A 22,403-nucleotide genomic window follows, 5' to 3' on the forward strand; every position below is an offset into this window, starting at 1 on the left:
TGAACGTACAAAGAAACAACTTTCCGAAATATGTACTAGACAATAACATATATTGATTGATGCACTCAACCCTGCGTTCACTATACATTTTCATTATATAAAATAAGCTACAGGATAATGCAATAAAGAATTTACTAATTTTTAATTTACCACATACTGCTGATTGACAAGTCTCTGTCTCTTGATTACTATGTATTTTTTGACTACGTCTGTTGTTCTGACCAGTCATATCTAGCTTCTATGCTGTGCTTTAACCAGCATCATAGGGTTTCTGTAAACACCTGAGCACCTTTGCAATTTCACCTGATTCATGATCTTTCACAGCAGCTTAGATTTCAGTCAGCATGTGCAGTACAAGGAGAGTTGTGGTGGACATCTGATTCAGTTGGCAGGCTGTCAAAATACATTTAGCGAATGGGCAAAGTGCCACTTAATACTGTAAATGCATTTTCTTGTGAAATAGACAGTTCATGTCTTACATCATATCATTCAGTGTGTGCAGCACACTAACCACATTGAAGGGCAAAAATCTTGAAAACCTTACAGTGAGATTTTTGCCCTTCAGTTGTTACTAAGGACATACATATGGACCAGAGTTTTAGTAAGGTTGTGCAATGTAGGTTTTCTAGGAATTATTCCTTGTCTGCTCCTCCAGTTGAGTCTTGAGGACCAATCAGGCTTGAATGGGTGGAGCTGGTAGAAGGGTGTGATGGATACTTGTAGTATCCTAATTTTTGGAGGTGCTAGCTACCACAAGTAAAAGTTTTTTTTCCTTTTACTTTTATTTTCATTCTCACTGTTAGTTACAGAGAGCACAACAGTCACTTTAATTTATGTACCACAGAGTTTAAAATAGAAAGATTCAGCTGTATGGCTTGGTCATCTGTAGGAATGAGTTAGAGACCTGATTTGGTTTGCATTTAAATACAAATCTACCTAATTCACACTTTCCAAAACAATGAGAATCAAAACACAGCCATTCTTCAAACGTTGTACTTCTCTGAATTTTGCAGTGTGGTTCTCCTGCCAAGTAACATGTACTATAAGGTATATGTTAGGGTAAAGTATGCATTAAAGTGCATATAATTGGCAAAAATAGCATGCACTTATTAGAAAACAGTTGCATTTAAAATATTAAAATGTGTAAATTAGAGGGAAATGCACTAAAATACTGATGAACTACTTTCATGAGGAATACACACACTCACACAAACTCATGATGAAATATTGAGAACTGAACTTAAGTTTGGGAAAATGAGAAACTGAAGGAACCCAAAATTTACAAATTTACCAGGCCATTAAAAACATGATCCCTCCCCCTGCAAAATTCTGCAGTTCATGGTAGTGTACCCCCAGGATGAAAAACTATCAAGAGTTCAAAAGCAGCTGCTTAGCATGCTTTTGTTTCATTGTTCTTAACTGATGGACACTCTGGGAGGCACTTTTGACAGGGTAGACCCAGTATCTTTTTTAGAGCTTTATTAAGGCAAAACCAGAAGCATAAATGTGCTTAATGACAAAAAACACTGTGTTTATAATTAAAAAACAGACTTGTTTGTAAAATATGAAAGAAAAATAAATCCTTTGTAAGCTCCCAAGAATAAGTCTGAGAAGTAGTCATTATAAGCCACTTAGTTATACATGTACTGTATCATGTTGCTGTGAGAAACTCACATTTGATTAGCCAATAAAGCAGGTTTAGTAAATCCTTTAAATGCTGATTTGGACTGTGCAATACAATACCAGTGGGTATATTACAGGGATTACAAAGTCTCTGAAATGATCACCTGGGGACATGTGGGGTTCTCTTGTCAGTGATAGTTCATTTCACTTCGTGTGTCAGGTGTTCTGTCATATCACTTTTCCATTTCCCTGGACTTTTATTGATTCAATGTGTGTTTGATCTCTACATGCTACTTTGAAAAGCAGATTTGCAATGAATAAAGAACAATAATTTACATGGATAATCAAAAACTGTTTTTGCCAGTAGTGTTGTAAGTCAGGCAAAGACTAGCTCATGAGCCAGTTTTGCATATTTAACAGTTCTCAACTTTCATTTTGCTTGACAATATACTTTGCTGTCTTTTCTTATTTGAGTTATTCATGTTTTATGTCCTGTAATCTGTATTGTTGAAATTAATAGTGTTAATAGTATAATGAGAGGCACATTTGTCAGGCATAACATTAATCTATATTTACAATATTTTAGTTAATCACTATTTTCAAATCAATGCATTCATTTTCTTGCAATTTTCAAAAGAAAACTTTTGCCAGACATCTGTAATCTTTGAAGAAATATTACATTAACTTGCTAGGATTCAGAGTTCTCCTTTGTTCACATAAAGGGTAGGGGTGATTTCCACCAGCTGTACCCCCTTTTCATAGCTAAAATGATTCCCAAGGACGTTCCAATATACAGGAGTAGATTTTTGGCATATGTAGAAGGCACAAATGTGAACCCTATTCCATTTGTGGAATAAACGTGAGGACCAAAGCTACTGTGTCCTATGTATATAGGGAACAAAGGTGTGTTTTCAAGTCATTGTACCCCACCTTCTGTAGCCCTCAGAACTACCACTATTTTGAAAACACTGGTGTCATTTATTAAATCAAAAATAATACTATTTAAAAAATGGAGTTTAAAAGATTTACTAAGTATTTCTGCTTCCTAGAACTCTGGGACGCAGCTCTTGTGCCTTCTCCACATTGCATCCTTTGCAAAATGCAAAGGGTGAGAAGGGCAAGTCTCTTGAAATTGCAGGGTGTGAGGCACAACCAATAATTGCTGATTGCTATTGCTCTTCATTCCACCTTAATTGCAATGGAACTAGGAACACAGGAAACTGCTTTATACCAAGTCAGACTATTGTCTATGTAGTCAACTACTCTAATTCAGGTGGAAGTATTTCCAGTCCTACTACCTGAGATCCTTTTCCAGCTGGAGTTGTGTAAATTGAGCCTTGGACTTTGACTATGCAAAGCATCTACTCGACCATCCCCACATGCTGTGGCAGAATTCCTTTGTCTTATCTAATATTATTCCCAGCCCCATCCGAGTGGACAGGAGAACTGTTCTGCAAGTCTTTTCCCTCTCTTTGGTAGACAGAAAACACAAAAATGGAATCCTCAGTTTAGTTGCATTTGATTTATTCAGAGTTGTTTAAAAACAAAATTACAGCTTTGCTTACTAAGTTTTTAAAAATAACTCAAGGCAGTTTACAAAATACAAATATTAAAACAACCAAGAACAAATCAATTAAAAGAATCTAAGCTACAATCAGCAGAGGAAAAGATAAACTACAAACATAAGCAAAAGCAAGAATAAATAACAGGGTAAATATCCATAATGCTAGCCATAACAAAAACGAGGCTAAACTAAAGACAGAAGCAAATTCAGTTTAACAGAGTCACCCAAAAGTGTCAGCATTTCATCTGGTACTAAAACTGTGTAGCAGTTGAGCACAAATCCTGTGGACAGCATTGCACATCTGGAGGATGCACATGTAGCAAGATTTCTAGTGTTGAAAGCAGGGCATGAGGTGACGCAATGAGGTGTCCCAAGCCATCTAAGGCCCTTTAATGGAAACCTGAAACAAGCAGGTAGCTAATGTAGAACAACAACAACAAATTGGCTGATGTGCTCTAACCCAACCAAGCAGCTCTAGCCAACGACTTGGCAGCAGAAATGTGTACAAGTTCCAAGTTTATGGGCACTTCTCAGTAGTGGACCCCACAGTAGCTAGGACCACACAGTAATCAAGCATGGGGGTGATTAAAGCCAGTGTGGTGTAGTGGTTAAGAGCGGTAGTCTCGTAATCTGGGGAACCGGGTTCACGTCTCCGCTCCTCCACATGCAGCTGCTGGGTGACCTTGGGCCAGTCACACTTCTTTGAAGTCTCTCAGCCCCACTCACGTCACAGAGTGTTTGTTGTGGGGGAGGAAGGGAAAGGAGAATGTTAGCCACTTTGAGACTCCTTGGGGTGGTGATAAAGCGGGATATCAAATCCAAACTCTTCTTTTCTTCTGTATGACTCTGGTGAGATAAGATCCAACTTTCCCAGGAAAATGGAGTAGTGTGTTTTATTGTTACCTTATGTATTTCTTCTTATGTAATTCTGTTGTATAAATATTCTATAGAAAGTAAATCACCGAGTAAACAGTGTATATTTTTTCATTGTAGATATGACTTTGTAGAAGTTGAAGAGCCCAGCGATGGCACTATTTTAGGACGGTGGTGCGGCTCCACTACTGTTCCAGGAAAACAGATTTCCAAAGGAAACCAGATCAGAATACGATTCGTTTCTGATGAATACTTTCCTTCTGAACCTGGATTCTGTATCCATTATACTCTCCTCGTACCAGTAAGTATTTTCCGCCCCCCTCTTGTATTTCTAGCTCTTAGACTTCCAAGATGTAATGATAAAGAAAAATAATAATAAGTGTAACAATACAACGTTATATGCTGTATAATGTTTCTTGTAATCCGCTTAGAAGTGCTTCTGCCTCAGGAATGGGGCAGAAGCTGGAGTAACTTTACAAGGAGGGACTTGAATGAAAGAACAACAACATTTGAGAACTGCTGTAAAGATAAAATTGTTAAGAACAGAGCAATCAAAAAATGGAAGGAGGAGGTGAAATGAATGGCAGGCAAACTACCTTTTCTATCCACCACTGGACTCATGTTAGCAGAGCAAAAAATTAGGTTGTGTGTGTGTGAGATGCTCTGCAGTCTAGGTTTTTAATTTTTTGAGAGCCAGTTTCACTGAAAGGGTGTAAACTATAGTATCTCCAGCCTGTCATACTATGCTCCCCATTCCAGGGAGAGCTATGAATCTTTCTCTAGGCATGGCTCTGGAATGCATCCTCTTTGTTCTCTCCACCCTGTCCAAAGTCAGACCTCCAACAGTGGAGGGGAACTGGTGCTGGACCTTTCTATAGCTTCACTTAGCAAGGCAACTTACACTGGATCTCTGTTTCAGAGGGCAGACCCATCTCTCTCTGAGAGGATCTGATGGATCCTATGGCCTCTGGGATATGCACCCCACACAGGAACCACAGAATTATGATTAAAAAGAGCTGAAGTGTGTTTGAAACATTTTTTTCATTTTAAATTTTTACAAACATTTTAGACAAAAGGAACAAAATTATTTCAAATTTAATTTGACTTTCCTCCTCTCCCTTCAGTGTTTATTTATTTCACATCTTTTTATTGCTGCATATCCAATTCAAATATATTTATACATTTTCCTTTATCCCCTTAATTATTCTTTACTGCACATGTTTATATCAATCCTGCTAATGTTTTAATTTGTTTACAATATGTCCTTAAATAATCAATAAACTTTCCCCATTCTATTTTTAAAAGTCTTATTGATTTCTTATTCTTCCAGTGAGTTTTGCCATTTCTGCATATTCCATTAATTTTAGTTGCCAATCTTCCTTAGTCGGAACTGTTTCTTCCTTCCATCTTTGGGCATAAATCATTTGAGCAGCTGTGGTAGCATACATAAACACCCCCCCCCCCGCTGTTCAATAGGTACATCCCCACCCATTATACCTAAAATAAAAGTTTTTGGTTTTCTCACAAAATGAATCTTTAACATTTTCTTCAATTCATTTCAAGTGTTTGAAACATATTTTGTGGTGGGCGTGTAAAAAAGTTAAAGAGTACTGGGAAACGATTTATGATGAGATGAAAAAAATGTTTAAAATAACTTCCAGAGGCATTCTTGTTAGGATTAGTTCAGTCAGAAGTTCACAAGTGTTAGAAAAACTTATTTATGTATGCAACAATAGTAGCTCTAGTTTTCTTAGCCCAAAAATGGAAAGTGAGGGAGGTCCCTTGTAAGGAGGACTGGCCACTTAAGATGATAGAATATACAGAACTAGCAGGTCTAATGTACAGAATAAGAGAGCAAGAAGAACATGTATTTAAAGAGGAGTGGGAATCTTTTGTTCAGTATGTGGAAAACAACTGTACACAGTTGAAAATGCTGGCAGCGTTAAGATAAATCTTACTGTCTAATTAATATTTGAGTGTTGTACAATTGGAGAATTGACTAAAATGGTTATATTAAAATATGCAGGTGTAATAGACAAACAAAATGAACCGTGGAAGGGGAATGAGGAAAGTTATTGAATATATGGTATTATGTAAAATGTTTATTTTGAAATGTTAAACTGAAGTCAATAACATATTTTTTTTAAAAAAGAAACATATTTTAATGAATTGTCCCTAATTGATAAAACATCACTTCCTGCTTAAATCCTTGAAGATGAAAAGATTGAGAGAAAATAGACAAAAGACAAACTAAGAAAAATGAAATTGAACAGTGTGCATTTTTATTTGTTATTGGAGACCACACACAGTGAAAAGAACATCTACCACCACTTTCAGAACTGGAATGTGTGGGTTTTTTAAAAAAGAAAAGTATCTGCTATAATATTTTTAATTTTAGTAAACTGTTCTTGAAGAACAACTTCTAAGCCCATTAAGCATCTGAAGGATAATTGGTAAATCAGCCAACTTAGTGCAGACAAAAGGAAAATGAGCAGAGCAGAGGTCACTAAATTTTGGTATTATTTTGCAACAATATTTCACTGCTTTCTCCTCTAAGCATTTACACTGATATGGAAACCCACCCAATCTAATAACATTGACATTAATAATAATATTTTGAATAAATGAGAAATAGAAACATTTTATTTTCTACCACAAGCTCATCCTAGCATTTCATTGGTTATGCATTCCTGAAAACATCACTTCGAATATAAAGGTCTTTGGAAACAGTATTTTATATATTGATAAAAAAAATGGTGACATATCACTCATCTTTGGATCCACGCAATCATTTTAAGTCTTGGGGTACATAATAGCATTAGTGTACATAGGTTCCCTTGGTATGCAGTAAAGGAAGTGACTTGCCAAAAAATTATGTTAAGAAAGTCTAGCCCAAGTCTCTTCGATACTGATATGATTTACATAGCAACAGTATGCTATGTAAACAGACGTGATAAAAAATTCCAATTTGGGTCTGGGTAATATTCCTTCTAGCGACTTGTTTAGTTTAAATTATGTCAGTTACAAGCTTGGCATAGAACACCCAGTGTAGTAAAGTCTATTGTTACTTGGGTGGGGGGGAGCGGGTGAATGGGACACTTGATGCCTGAAGTGCCATTAAGGAATGCATGACTGATTGCCAAAGGAGTTATTAATTATTCGGGGCACTGAGAACAAAGCAGCTCCAGTTGAAGCTGAAGTTGGGGGGCGGCTAGATCCCCCCCAGTCTATCTTGGCACCTGGTAGTATGTCATTTGTCATTCAAGATCATGCCAAATTTTCTTTACAAGAAACTCACTTTACCCCTCTTGCATGGAAGCTGAGCTGGAAGATGGAAATCCAAGAAGCTTCTGAATGACCACCCTAGTTTGAAATGTATTTTCTGAAATGTTTTGAGCTTTGTATATGTACCAGACATTCACTTAGAAAGATAGCAATTTGCGCTGGGTTGTTATTATTGGCTTAAGAAACATTTCTCAGCCTGAGGCAACAGGAGCTGTAGTTTAATGCAGATATTCAGTATAAAGCTAATTAGTCACTCCTTACTACTAGAACTTAAGGCAGTGGAAATGTCTTCTTTCTAAAAAGAAAATATTTGCCTTAAAGATATACACTTCTTCATTAAACAACTTTTATTTGCATTTTTATCAGTTTATATGCCATATGCCATTGTGAATTCTTTGTGAATTCATGTGATTTGCCAAGTCCAATAAACACAGACATGGTATATGCATTTTCCTCATGTTTTTTTTAAAAAAGTTGATTAGATGTATCAGTCTGATATTATATAATATTTCTAGTCCAATTCACACATACACGGCTATTACCCAAGGGCAAAAGCTCTAATTAGTGCCAACTAATAATAAACAAGGAAGGAATAAATTTGTTGTAATTATGGTTCACAAGCAAAGCGTTAAACCATCCCTCACTACTGTAATCCCAATGAAAATTGGGGGATGGGCTACTAGGAATTTTAAAAAGCATCCCTGATGTCCTTTAGAGTTATGTGTTCAGTGCTCTGAGAGCAGGGATGTAAGCATAATAGAACATGTTAAATATTTGTTAAAATGGCTCTGAACATGGATATTTTTTATGTAGCTCTTGCAGACTTGTCTATGAAAATAGATTAATATTTCATAACATGTTTTTATATCACATTATAGATATTTCTTCTTATGGAATACTAGGGTGTTTTGAAAAAGCAAAAAAAGTGTTTAAACTCCAAGGAGATGTCTCAGCCAAGAATGTCTCTTCTGTTTGTTTCAGTAATTCCCTCATTATTCTTCATGAAATATGAATCATTAGAAATTATTTTAATAGCTTAATTTACACAATTCATTTTTGAAATGTAGTACTTTGTTGGCATGAAAATCTGTCGTTTTTTTAGGAAGAAAACAATTGTGTTACTACAATATATTGAGAGGTATTTGTAAAAGTTGTAGTAACAAAATTGTTTTCTTCCTAGAAAAAAGGGGGTGGCTAACCTATGCCCCCACCAGCTGTTCCTGGGTTACATGCTATACCATTGGTCATGGTAGCTGGGGCTGATGGAATTTGGAGCCCAACAATACCTGGAAGGCTGCAGGTTAGTAACTACTTCTCTAGATAATATTAAATCTACTGAGCTTTTGTGCTACCTGCTGTGATTAACAGGATCAAAATTAGTCAGTCTTAGCCCACCTCGTAGCAATTGTCACAACTTGGGGGGGGGGGATAAAGCATTGAGTTGGATCTTTAGCCTCTTGGTTGCCCCACTAAAGAAGTCCAGAAAGGGGTGTCTCTTTCTAGGAATCCACATGAGGACTGATGGGCCATAGTACCCTTCCAAATGGGATCCCGATGGGATTGCCCCAATTTGATGTATGTCATAGAGCAAGTGTCAGTCCAGGATTGACCCAGCCTTTTTTTTTTATCAATCAGCCAGATACATTGATGCCACATACATTCCTAGTGTCTTTGCCAAAGCCTACTTAAATCTGTAATCAATAATAAGGTAAAGGGACCCCTGACTATTAGGTCTAGTTGTGGCCGACTCTGGGGTTGTGGCGCTCATCTCGCTTTATTGGCCGAGGGAGCCGGCATACAGCTTCCAGATCATGTGGCCAGCATGACTAAGCTGCTTCTGGTGAACCAGAGCAGCACACAGAAATGCCGTTTACCTTCCCGCCGGAGTGGTACCTATTTATCTACTTGCACTTTGATGTGCTTTCAAACTGCTAGGTTGGCAGGAGCAGAGACTGAGCAATGGGAGCTCACCCCGTTGAGGGGATTCGAACCGCCGACCTTCTGATCAGCAAGTCCTAGGCTCTGTGGTTTAACCCACAGCACCACCCGCGTCCCGTAATCAATAATAGTTGTGACCTATTCCATCCAATACTGATGTCCTGTCTCTTATTTCTTCCCTTGGCCTGGGTCTGCAAGGTAAACTGTATTGTTGTATCTTTGGTGTTACACGTCAACATGCTCAGTTCCTCAGTGTATTTTGTGTGAGTTTTATAATTTTATTTTATTTTATGTACATTTACTTTTTTTTACTTCTTGTTCTTGATCAAGTTCTGAATATACTGCTAGACTATTCATTTTATGATTAATTTAATTATACACTTATTTTTTAAAGTCTTTAAGGCACTTCTGAAGTTGAAATACTTATTTATTTAAAATACTTTTATAAGCCCCTTTAATAAAAAAAATCAGTAGGTGGTTTGCATAAAATTAAAAGAAAAAATACCTTAAAGAAATAAATGGGTTCAGCTAACACAACAAGACCAGATATTGGGACTGATGAGGGAAGGAGTATGCCTTAAGGTATTCAGTGAAGGAGAAAGTTTTACTAGGCGACTCATTGCTTTATAAAATTTTACACATTACAGAACATGTTATGACCTGAATAGGGGGAAATGGCACTAGCATTAAAATCTCCAACTCTCTTGGAGCATATGCCTTAAAGGTCATTAGGAATAAGTCTGTGGGTATACTGAATGTATAAGTATTTTTGTGGTGGAAAAAAAAGTTTTAACTTGAAAGTTGAGACAGAAGGATAACCAGAAGTAGATCAGTTAATTTTCTAAAGCAGTTGCCATTTGTTTTTGAGGGTTTTTTTAAGCCCTCACCGAGGTTATTTGTTTCTCATTTTGGTCATAATAATGCTAAGTTTGTTCAGAAAAGATGTGGTAATAATTCGTTTCTATTCCAGGCCAATCACTGTTCAACTTTACTGGCAAAAATAAGAACCAGCAGGGATAGTTCATTAAAACCTCAGAGCAGTATATAGTAAATAATCTATAAAACCAACTTGTTGTTTAGGGGTCTCATTCTCACTTAGGTCATGAGAACTTTGGCTCAAATGTCATGCAAGGCCTGTCCCAATAGTGGTTAGATACAGATGCTTTCAAAAATCCAAAGAGTCTCCTACTGGCTTCCTTTGCCCCAAGAACAAATAATTTTTATTGGGACAATACAGGGGTATGTGGCGGCAGGCACTCTCTAGGCCTTGATGAAGCATCTTTTTCCTGCCAGGGGTAGCAGTACAGCTACCAGTCTGAGAATATGTAGGGAGAAACAAACATTTGAGCTTGCTTCTCAGAACCTCAAAAAAAAAAAAAACAAAAAAAACTGTGAGAACAGAAGCCTAGGAAGCAAATGTGACCATGTACAATGGAGAGTGATTCAGTAGAGAAGGGAGTAGGTAACAGTATTGCTACGTTGGCCAACTGTGGTATGTGAAAGACGTGTGAGTACTGCATATCCATAATTACATGTATAGTGTATGCATAAGCAGGGATGTGTGAGACAGTGGAGGGCCAATGGACAATCACACCAAAATGTGAATTAACACATCTAGTCTACTGAGGATCCAAAACTGTTTTAAACTATCTTAAAAATACATGTATGTTTTTAGAAGCAGTGTTTTAACGTGCCTCAGTGTAGGAGAGAGACGCATACTGGGTTGCATGGAAGTAGACCATGGGAAAAGAAATATCAACAACCTCAGATATGCAGATGACACAACCTTGATGGCAGAAAGTGAGGAGGGATTAAAGAACCTTTTAATGAGGGTGAAAGAGGAGAGTGCAAAATATGGTCTGAAGCTCAACATATAAAAAACGAAGATCATGGCCACTGGGCCCATCACCTCCTGGCAAATAGAAGGGGAAGAAATGGAGGCAGTGAGAGATTTTACCTTCTTGGGCTCCATGATCACTGCAGATGGTGACAGCAACCACGAAATTAAAAGACGCCTGCTCCTTGGGAGAAAGGCGATGGCAAACCTAGACAGCATCTTAAAAAGCAGAGACATCACCTTGCCAACAAAGGTCCGTATAGTGAAAGCCATGGTGTTCCCAGTAGTGATGTATGGAAGTGAAAGCTGGACCATAAAGAAGGCTGATCGCCGAAGAATTGATGCTTTTGAATTATGGTGCTGGAGGAAACTCTTGAGAGTCCCATGGACTGCAAGAAGATCAAACGCATCCATTCTTAAGGAAATTAGCCCTGAGTGCTCATTGGAAGGACAGATTGTGAAGCTGAGGCTCCAATACTTTAGCCACCTCCTGAGAAGAGAAGACTCCCTGGAAAAGACCCTGATGTTGGGAAAGATTGAGGGCACAAGGAGAAGGGGACGACAGGACGAGATGGTTGGACAGTGTTTTTGAAGCTACAAACATGAGTCTGACCAAACTGCGGGAGGCAGTGAAAGACAGGAGTGCCTGGCGTGCTCTGGTCCATCGGGTCATGAAGAGTCAGACACGACTAAACGACTAAACAACAAGACCACAGGAAGCCATATCACTAGGGGTGTACTACTATACTTAGAGTTAAGTGCCAAACCACTAGAAACATTCAGCTTTTACAGCCAAATTGGGGGGGGGGGGACAGAAAAAGTCTTCTATGAACGAGGATCAAGAATAGTTTCTGAATGAAAATATGTCATGACCCAGACCCTTATTGCTCAAGACTTCATAAATCGTTTTTCTTTTCCCGCCTAGGAAGGCAAACACAATGACATTCAAATTGATCTTTTAAACAAAGTCCTTCATGTGTTTCCTTTCAAACTTTTTCAGTAGTCCCCAGATCCTTTTAAACTTCTTGTCCTTTCATGCTGTAAAGATAGCTGGAGAAGGGTAGGAGACTTGGGCTTTGCACCTTTTCTCCTGCTTTTACACAGTGGCTGATCTGAAGTCCCTTATCCTTGCCTAAGAGTTCCTGAATATTAGTGTTAATCTGCACTATGTTACATCATCCAGAACATTAATTCTGAGCTGTTTTTTTTTATTGTGTTCCAGTTAGTCTTTCAATTTTGTTAGTATAAGAAGAAGAAGAGTTTGGATTTGATATCCCGCCTTTCACTCCCTTTTAAGGAGTCTCAAAGCAGCTAACATTCTCCTTTCCCTTCCTCCCCCACAACATACACTCTGTGAGGTGAGTGGGCTGAGAGACTTCAGAGAGGTGTGACTGGCCCAAGGTCACCCAGCAGCTGCATGTGGAGGAGCGGAGACGCGAACCCAGTTCCCCAGTTTACGAGACTGCCACTCTTAACCACTACAACACACTTTGCTAGTTTAGATTAGCAAAATGGAAGAAATGGCCAATTTTAAAAATTTGTGAATAAAAGCTTTAATATTTATTACTGCTATATAAAGGATCTTTACAGAAGACAAGATAACTCAGGACTGTAAAATTCTAATAGACTTTGTTGAGCTCCAAAAAGATATGGCCAACAAAAATAGCAGCTAAAGTTCAAAATAAGTGTGAAATGGACCAAGTTGGCACAGGAGATAGCTAAATGTTTTGATTACATATGATTTACATATATGCTTTTTAGGATACTAGAAATCCAGGTTATTCATGTATTGGTAGTAGGTTCAAGGGAGGGAAAGAGAGAGGCTTGAGTGAAGAATTAACTTACAAAATTCATTTCCACTGCGTGCTCTGATTTCAGTTCCAAATATTGCTCTGAAAAAATATTAGACAAATTAATAGTGGATAATTGAAAGAGTGGATACAGAGAAACACTCCTAAATCATAAGTAACTCTGGGAACTTGTGATCAGCCAATGGAATTGGTAGGAGGAGGAGAGAGGGAGAATTTAATACATGGAATTCATTGTAATTTAGATTGCTTTTGGGGGGGAAACAGCAGGCAAACTTGTGGAAGATAGATCTATTTTCAGTGGCTATGAACCATTTTGGTGAAACCTCAATGCACAGTAGCAGATGTTGAAACAAATGGAGGCTGTTCTTCCTTCCATGTGTTATGTACAATAGGCATATATATGGTTATCTGTCCTGGAAATGAAAGTCTTGAAGAGAGTTCCACTGGCTATGGAATTCCCTTTGACTAACTTCTACCACCAAGTAAATACATACCTTTTATCCTGGGCCTTTGGATGAAATCAGCTGATGCTTTTTAATGTTTCAGGGCTTTTCTCCCCTGCACTGCTGCACTATACTTTTATTTATTTATTTACCAAATAACAGACCGCCATTCATAACACAGAGTTACCTCAGGGTTGTTTCCAACAAACATATTCCATTCCTAAAGCAACAGTAACACACAATACAGTACTTGAAAACCAATCATTATTAAAAAAACAAAAACAAATAAAAGTGTGATTTCAAGAATCTCAGTAGTTCTAGAAAGTACACCAAAGATCACATATAGTTCATAAACTATTTGTCGCCTGCTCCCTGATACAGTTCTGTGAAGTGGATTTCACAAATAGATTTACGGTTAGAGCTGATTAATGCCTAACTCGACATATAGTGGCTGTCTTAGAAGGATGTGCCAAGTGCAATTAATTTTCAATTTTATGTTGAGATGAGTGTTCAGAGATGACTGCATCCTTCCTGTGGTATATGATACATTGATCACTCTCTCCCAGTGGCACTGCAAAGTAATCAGTTCACAAGCAGGCTGCTATGTGAAATCTGAGAAAGACAAACACGTTCTCAGACTCCAAGCACATTGCAGCTAGCCACTTACTTTTGGTTTAGCTTTGATAAAGTTTCCCATATTTTGATTCATATGAGTAGTTTTTTTAAAGCTCTTGAAAGGAAAGCATCCTTTAATTGTGGCTGACCACATCCCCATCATAATAAGTACGCAAAGACTTTGTTACTACTGGATACAGCTCATTTATAGCCTTCTAGGATAATACAGTGGTATCTTGGATTGTTTGTTCTGGTAAGCTTTTACATGTTCTCTGTGAAATAGAGATAAAGATTTATATTTATAAACTTATCTGCCTCAACTGTATGTCCCCCCTCCTCATAATACATACCTATGTTAGCTAAAGCTGTAGCCCAGGAATTAGCATCATGAAGACACCGTCTACAAAAGTTCTATACAAACCTCTGCATTCTTAATATACTTCCCTGAGACTGGTATAAAATGTGTTATTTTAAAAGCAAATGTCAAATTCTCCTTTGAACTTTTCATTTCAAAGCCTCCCAAAGTACTTAATGCAAAATAGATGCATTGCGTATTGGTTAATTGTCTTTATTTCTTCAAAATTTACAAAGTTTGTTAAAAAAAAAAGAGGGGGTGGAAGAGGCAGGTGATAAGAGATAACGGATTTGTTAATTGGTTAAAGGGAAGGAAGGAAGTTGCAGCAGAAACTTGTAGGGCTGGGACACAGAAGGAAGAGGAGACTAGAAAAGGGAAGTCCTTGCTTGACCTCTCTTAATTTACTAGTCGATGAACATTTTAAAATGAAAAAGTTCTTCCTTCCACTGTGTTAATAAAATATGTTTTAAAAGAGAGAAAAATGCATCTTTATTTTATGAATTGGGATGTTGAAGTGTGTGCTACATTATTGAGGAGAATTATTGTGGCTTCACCCCCCTTTCATGAAAACTGCTGCTAAGAACAAGCTTGACAACAACTGACTATTAAATACCAAATGGGTCAATAGACAGTAGTTTGGAGGAAAGTGGAAAGCACTTTGCACATGCTCATAAGTACTGCCCCCCCATTCCAGAACTCAGTGCTGATGTTGAAAACAGATTTCTGAGCTGAGGTTTATTGAGCCTTAGCATAAATTAAGTCTAGGAAGTGTTTGGGATGGAGAACCTTTGCTATAGCAAGAAGGAGGGGCAGCTGTGAAAGGAAAAAAAAAATGTTTTCTGCTAGGAAAGTGAAAGGGAAGCATTGAATGGCTTGTTTATGTGTTAATGGTAATAGAGATGGGGCTGGTATCTAAAGATATGTTCTGGACCTGAGATGTGTGTGTATAAATGACATGTTTCCTGAGTACAGTTGCTGCACATTTTATCCCGATGATTTGGCATTAATCCTGTTTTTTATTCCATCCATACTTTGCTTCTTTATAATTGTTCTTATTTGAGCAAATAGTTGATGGCTTTACAGATACTTTAAGAAAGTACTTAATTTTAGTATTCCTTAGCTCCTTGGGTTGTTAGCCTTCTTACCAACAACATTGGTAACAAAATTCTCCTGCATGGGTTTGGACTAAGAGGTGATTGTCTAGATATGTTTCATTGCCTGAGCATAGACAGCTGGAGCTTTCTGCTTAGACACCAGCCCAGAATTTGTTTAAAATCTATTTATGAGGTTGACTCCACCATCTTAATGGGATGTGATTTACATGGCTATAACAGCCTGTTTACCCCCAATCCAAGTGAAATAAGAATTTTGTGCTCAAATTGCATGTTAATTCTTGTATGCATAGATATATAATGATTTCTAATGAAAAAGAGGGTATCTGGCTTGGTTTATGAGATCACAATTTACTGGAACCTCTTTAGAACTTTGAGTGAACTGTACTTGACAGTGCCAAGGCTTGTTAGGATGGATTTTATAAGCATAGAATTCCTGCAGTTTCAACCTTGTCACAGATTTTATTTCTAGGTTATCCTTTCACTTTGTTACTTAGAATAAGTGTGCATTTTCTGTAAAGGTCCTCCATATTCCATTATAAAAGCAGAGCATATATCTAGTCCTCCCTCCTCCCATCACTCTTACTTAAAAGTAATAGCATAAAGCAACTCGTTATTGTAAACCTTTCTAAATGAAATGTTTTATTGAGTTGTGAGTATAAAAAAACCCATTTTAAATAAATTATTCCAGGGCATTAGTGTGTCCAGCAATGTTGTTCCTGCCAGAAATGCCAGTTCTCCATCTTCTTAAATTATTTAACATACAGATTAATGCATAAAGCTTTGGCATAGCTAAATAGGGATATATATATATATATATTTCATTAAGATGAACTTGGAAGACACTCCCCCTCCCACATGCTGCATTAATATTTCTTACTGTATAAAAGTACAGTAAGCGCTATAAACATTCCTAACTAACCATGCTGGAGTTATGTGCTGGGTGAAAAGGCATCTTATCAGTTTTTAACTTGCTGTATATATTTGGCTTAGGAAAGTTGAGGCTTTTTTCTTTTTGAAGTTCAGAGACTTAAATATTTTGCATGTGTTGCTAGGACACACAAGGTAAACTTACATTCTCTAAGGAGAGTATGTGTACGTCTGGAGCGGGAAAGAACGACTCACTGTAAATGAGAAATATTTGAATTTATATTGGCAAGAAAATAGCTAATATATGGCCATGTACTTACCAGAAGATAAGCAAAACTGTTTTGAAAGCAGTAATAATTCAGATATTATTAGCTGCAAATAGAAAATTGGGCTCTTTCATTAAAGAATCAAGATATATTTCTTAAGTAATTAATTTTTGCAATTTACTGTTGAAGAACTTCTGGGTGATAAAAAGCTTAAATGAAAAATGGCAGGAAGCATCTTTGTTAATTCAGTCCTACAACACTGATATATTTCTTCAAGTCTATTTTCGGCCATGATCGCATCGATCTCTCTTCAATGAAGACACTGAAATTTGACCTTAGGCAGCACTGCTTCCTATTTTTATCTTTTTTACACCAGTTTGTTTGTCAGTTTAAGAACTGCATATTACCACCTTACAGAGACATTAAATACATGCCTATTGAGAAGTGAGCTTTATTGAATTCAATGGGACTTGCTTCCAGGTGAGGATAGCAGCCAGGATCACATAGATCAAATTCTCAGCTTGCAGGATTATATGCTGAGAAACTCTTTTTGTACGCACTTTGCCAACATCTAGGTATGCTACTGAGTGGTTCTTTCCAGATTGAAAAGCTAAATTTTACCATTATAAATATATTACATTCATTTATTATTTGCTGCAGATGAAATATATTGGCATGATTTCACAGTAAAAATATCAACCATAAAACCTTTTTAAAAATCATATGTAAAAATAAATGAAATGAAATCCAGTACAGATACAGGCTGAGATAAAGTTCTCCACTTAACACTTGTTGAACAAGGAGGGTCTTCATTAGGTACCAAAAAGCAATAGAGTCACCTCCTGTTTGATATATAGCAAGGAGTTCCAAAGAGCAGGTGCTGCCACAATAAAGGCTCAGTTCATATATCATAAGGAGCTGACCTACTGTTGAGATGTCATCTGTAGAAGGCTGACTCCTGCAGAGTGTACTGATCAGCTGGGTGTATATGGGGCAAGACCATCTTTTAGCTATCCTAGTCCCAAGCTTTGTAGGGCTTTGTGCACCTACACCTTGAACTTAACTCAGCAGCTAGTTGGCAGCCAGTACACTTCTTTCGGCAGTGGTATAACATAGGGGTAATTGTCTGTCCCAGTGAGCAATTGTGCCACTGTATTTTGCACTAGCTGCAGCTTCTAGGTCAACCCAACAGTGGAGTACATTAATCTACTCCAATGTGATGCTGTGCTAGTCCTCACTGGAGACTGCAGTGAATGTAAATATGGCATCAAGACTGTTAGGGAGGCAAGCAACTTTACCCTCAAAGTGCCTTGTAAATGAGTCGCAGGGAGATCTAAAACTCCATTTTCTGGACTAAATGTTAAAACCCGAGCAATACAAAAAGTTCAGCTAGACAGCTTCTTGAGTATGCAATAAAGGCAGAGGAGTGGGTCTTAGAGGTGTTACAAAACGAGTCATTTAATCATAGAATTGTAGAGTTGGATGGGACTATGAATGTCGTTGAGTCCAGGCTCCTGCAATACAGGAATATTATCATGCTTGCATCTCTTTGAAATAAAAAACTAAGTTTCCAAGATACAAGATTATTGTCCTAATAACGTCTTCTAGCATAGTGGTGGTGTCTTCAATATGACTTACAGAATTGGTGGACTGTTTCATTAAAAGCTGCTAATGGCAGAATCTTTATTTGCTCTGAAGGGTTTTCCTGTACAAATAATCAAGACAATCTTTATTTTAATATTTTTGCTCCGTTTAGGTTTTCAGAGCATAGTTTTTATTGCCCTCAATGAAAGCACAAAGGTCTTGCAGGAAAAGGTTTTCTCTGCATTGAAGCCAACTATATTTTGATAGCTTCAAATGTGTGCAGGAAAATGCCGTATAAATAGCAGAACAGGAAATTCCACTTGATCCAATACTAATTGTCATTTTTGGCTTCACTATAAGGCAGCGGCAGATCTAAAGTATTTATACATGAGTTATAGTTTGCTCTCCTATTCCCATACAGTACTATGCCAGAGATAAAATATTCGGAACTATCTAGTATTTAAAGATGTTTTAAATGAATGTAAATAGATTTCTGGGTATATATGCATCCTGCCCTAATTGGCAAAATCAGGATGCCCTCTTGACTACTGCTTTATTTTCAGTTGCTCTCCTGTAGACCTTTCTATCACAGGCTTTGCCTCTTTTGCCCCCACAACATACTGAATTGACTCATCCAGTGAGCTTCTTCTCACTATGATCTCCACTATCTGTCTTCTCAGTGATGACAATAACAGAGAATTGTGATCAGATATTTCCCAAACTGTAAAGTGAAACTTAAAGAAAGAAATCAGTCTCCTTCCTGGGCAAGGCTGGATCATTGAAATTTAGGGGTGCCCACATAAGGCATGCATGTTTGTGTGTAAACAAATATTCAATATCTTCATAAAGGGACCCCTGACCGTTAGGTCCAGTCGTGACCGACTCTGGGGTTGCGGCGCTCAACTCACTTTACTGGCAGAGGGAGCCGGTGTACAGCTTCTGGGTCATGTGGCCAGCATGACTAAGCTGCTTCTAGAGAACCAGAGCAGCACACAGAAATTCCGTTTACCTTCCTGCCGGAGCAGTACCTATTTATCTACTTGCACTTTGACGTGCTTTCGAACTGCTAGGTTGGCAGGAGCAGGGACCGAGCAATGGGAGCTCACCCCGTTGCAGGGATTCGAACCGCCAACCTTCTGATCGGCAAGTCCTAGGCTCTGTAGTTTAACCCACAGCACCACCCGTGTCCCTTAATATCTTCATAGAGTTATGTGAAAATCCTTACAAAGCAATATTCTATATTTAAGAATCCTGAAAGCAGAAACACTGGATTTTTTCCTACCAGAATTCAGACATGGCATGTGTATTCTTCAACCTGGAGCTAGGGATTGAGATTTGTCCTTTAGTTGGGCTTGAGTTGGAGCTGGAAGTACAGAAATCAAACTGCCATTGACCAGGCAAAAATGGATGTCAGGCTCTAATGGTAGAAGTAGCAGTTCTTGTGATCCAGAACCATGCCTGTACCGATGGTTACTTCTGTTGGCAGTAAGAGATTTTGAACAGCCCTTTTGAAACTGGAATGGGGAATCTTGAATGCATATCATTCATAACTGTAGGAGCCATGAGCCACGGTTGCTTTCAATTGTTGGCATATTGCAATCTAGGTTTCTATTACTGAGAATATTGTCTCTCTTACTGCTGGTATTTTCATATAATTGCTCAACAAAATGTATAGACCAATTCTGCTCACTCATCAAAACAGCTTTTACTAATGCTAAATACATGAGAAATGTATGTGTTGGCATTTTTGCAGGGATTAATTGCATGTAATGGAATTATGTTTTTCCTTCAAAGCCTCAGAGTGCCATTAACTCTAATTGTTTACTGACATACCATTTATCACTTTGTATCAGTCTATTGAGTATATTTGCCAAAGTTGTACAATAGTTTGTTTTATAACCCAGCTTTGGTAAGAGTGAACTGTGTGATGAAAATAAGAGGAAACTGTATGTAATAAGCAAAATAAATATGTTGCAATTTTATGCACATTTATCTAGGAGTAAGCCCTATTGAGAAAAGTAAAATGCCCGAGAAAACATGGATATGATCAGACTAGTCCTAGATTATCACTATTTTTCACTTGACTTTGCATTTATTGACAGTATTTGTGTGAACCCCCCCCCCCAAAAAAAAATATATGTTGTCTGATTGCCTTGTAGAAATTTAAAGACCAAAATACAATATAGAACAATAAAAAAGCATAACAAATGTTATTTCTGGCAGATATATAACAAAACACAAGCCATAGAATGAAAAGCCCAGGAGTTGTTGGTGAATTATAAGGCTTCACCTGGGGACAAAAAAGATCATAAATATGGTTCTAGGCAAACTTCTCTAGAAAGGCTTTTCCAGAGATTAAAGGTATATTGGTCTCAACAGATATCATGGTGTGTGTGTGTGTGTGTGTGTGTGTGTGTGTGTGTGTGAGAGAGAGAGAGAGAGAGAGAGAGATTAACCTCTATCATTATATGCACCTAAGATGCTTGTTTTTCTCCTTACAACATCAGACAGAATCTGCCAGCCCAACAATATTACCACCTTCAGCTTTACCATTAGAGTTGCTAAACAATGCTGTTGCTGGATTTAGTACTGTGGAGGAACTTATCAAGTACCTTGAACCAGACAGATGGCAATTAGATTTGGAAGACCTGTACAGACCAACCTGGCAGCTCCTTGGAAAAGCATACATTCATGGAAGAAAATCTAGAGGTAACCAGCGGATTTATCTCTTGTGCTTTGTTTTGGCATGCTAATGTTAATCTTTCATTGGAATTTGCATGAAGTATTCTTTATTTGTATTGATTACAGTTGCACAGTCCTTACCCAGCAGCTGATGCAAGTATTAAATTGCATGCAAGTATTAAATTGCTTTGTGGTCTTTCTGGAACTACATTTCTTTTACTCTTTTAACTGAGTGTTCTTGATTCACCAAAATTTACTAGAGTGGAGGTTAAACAAATCAGCTCAATGTGATTGGGAAACTGGGCTATCCTCATATCAAATACCGGGGGACGAGCTAAAATATGTTTTGTATAGGCACAGCAGAGACTAGTTGTGATGATCACTTATAGCTTCTAGTGTGATTGCTGTAGCAAGTAGAAAATAAGATTAAAAAGTGAGTATTTTGGAAAACAACAGGAGTGGTCCTTTAATGAATATAGTTCTGGCTCATTCAGAATGCCAGTGAATGTATTTGCATTCTTGCCCTTTCCTATGTAATCTGTAGTAGGTGATGGTCACTGCTTTGCATGGCTTGTTGAAAACCATTTTGTGGTTGAGATCTAGTAGACTGCAATCCTGTACCCACATTGTGGCATAAGCTTCATTGAATTCAGTGGCACTTACTTCCACATATACTGTGATTGTGCTGTGAATGGACTAAAACCCCCCCTGTACTGTGATCCAGCTAGGCAACTCTTATGCTCCTAAATGCCAATTAAAGCTCTGTTGACTAGTGAAGCGATTAACCTTTCTGGGGGTAGAAAGGGAGAAAGGTAAAATAACAGCTGTATTAAACCTCATGGGCAGATTAATTTAGTCCCGCTCTTCTATTTTATCAAAACAATAGTGGGCAATTAAATTGTTTAACCAGTAGAGTTGAATTTTCGTGTTAGAACCTGTTTTCTTACATGAGAGTGGTACTGAAAAAGAGTTTCCTTTCACTTCCCTTTGAATTTAGTTTCAGACTAAATCTGATTTAGCTGTTAGGCACTAACTGCTATAATTTACATGCATTTGATATTTAATGATAGGGAATAGACAATATTCCTGCCCTTCTCATGCATGATCATGGAGGATAGTCAAGCATAACTATGACTGCTTGAATAGAGTTAAATATAGGGTTTTGATAATTGCAAGGATATGCTAAGACTGGATCTAGGCAGAATCTTTCAAAAACCTATTTCATTTGTTTGATTTGATCCCTAGAACACAGCATAGATGTCTGCCTCTGTTCTTTTTTGCTTGCAGCATGTAAAATGTAACTACAGTATCCTATGTGTGGACACGCGATAGGATTTATTAAGATTAGAATATTCATTTTCTGTTTATTTATTTATTAGGATTAGAATATTCATTTTCATCTTTCTAGTTTCCCCCCAATATATATATATTTTAAAACCTTAGATAAATCAAAATCCCATCATTGGATGGCATCTACACAAAACCAAATCCAGGAAAACTGTGAACACTCCACCCCAACATAGAAAACACCATCAGCATAAAACT

The 22,403-nt window shown here is 37.6% G+C and overlaps 1 protein-coding gene across 1 annotated transcript in view; it reads left to right on the forward strand.

Moving 5' to 3' along the window:
* The window catches only part of PDGFC (platelet derived growth factor C), a 107,422-nt gene that overhangs the window by 77,026 nt on the left and 7,993 nt on the right, over positions 1–22,403 (forward strand). Inside the window, exons 3-4 of the mRNA XM_083755961.1 lie at positions 4,181–4,361; positions 20,684–20,885. Of these exons, the coding sequence (XP_083612087.1) occupies positions 4,181–4,361; positions 20,684–20,885 (383 nt within the window). The remainder of the gene's footprint in view (positions 1–4,180; positions 4,362–20,683; positions 20,886–22,403) is intronic.

The sequence above is a fragment of the Podarcis gaigeae genome (genome assembly GCF_964106915.1).
Source record: "Podarcis gaigeae genome assembly, chromosome: 9".
Taxonomy (NCBI): domain Eukaryota; kingdom Metazoa; phylum Chordata; class Lepidosauria; order Squamata; family Lacertidae; genus Podarcis; species Podarcis gaigeae.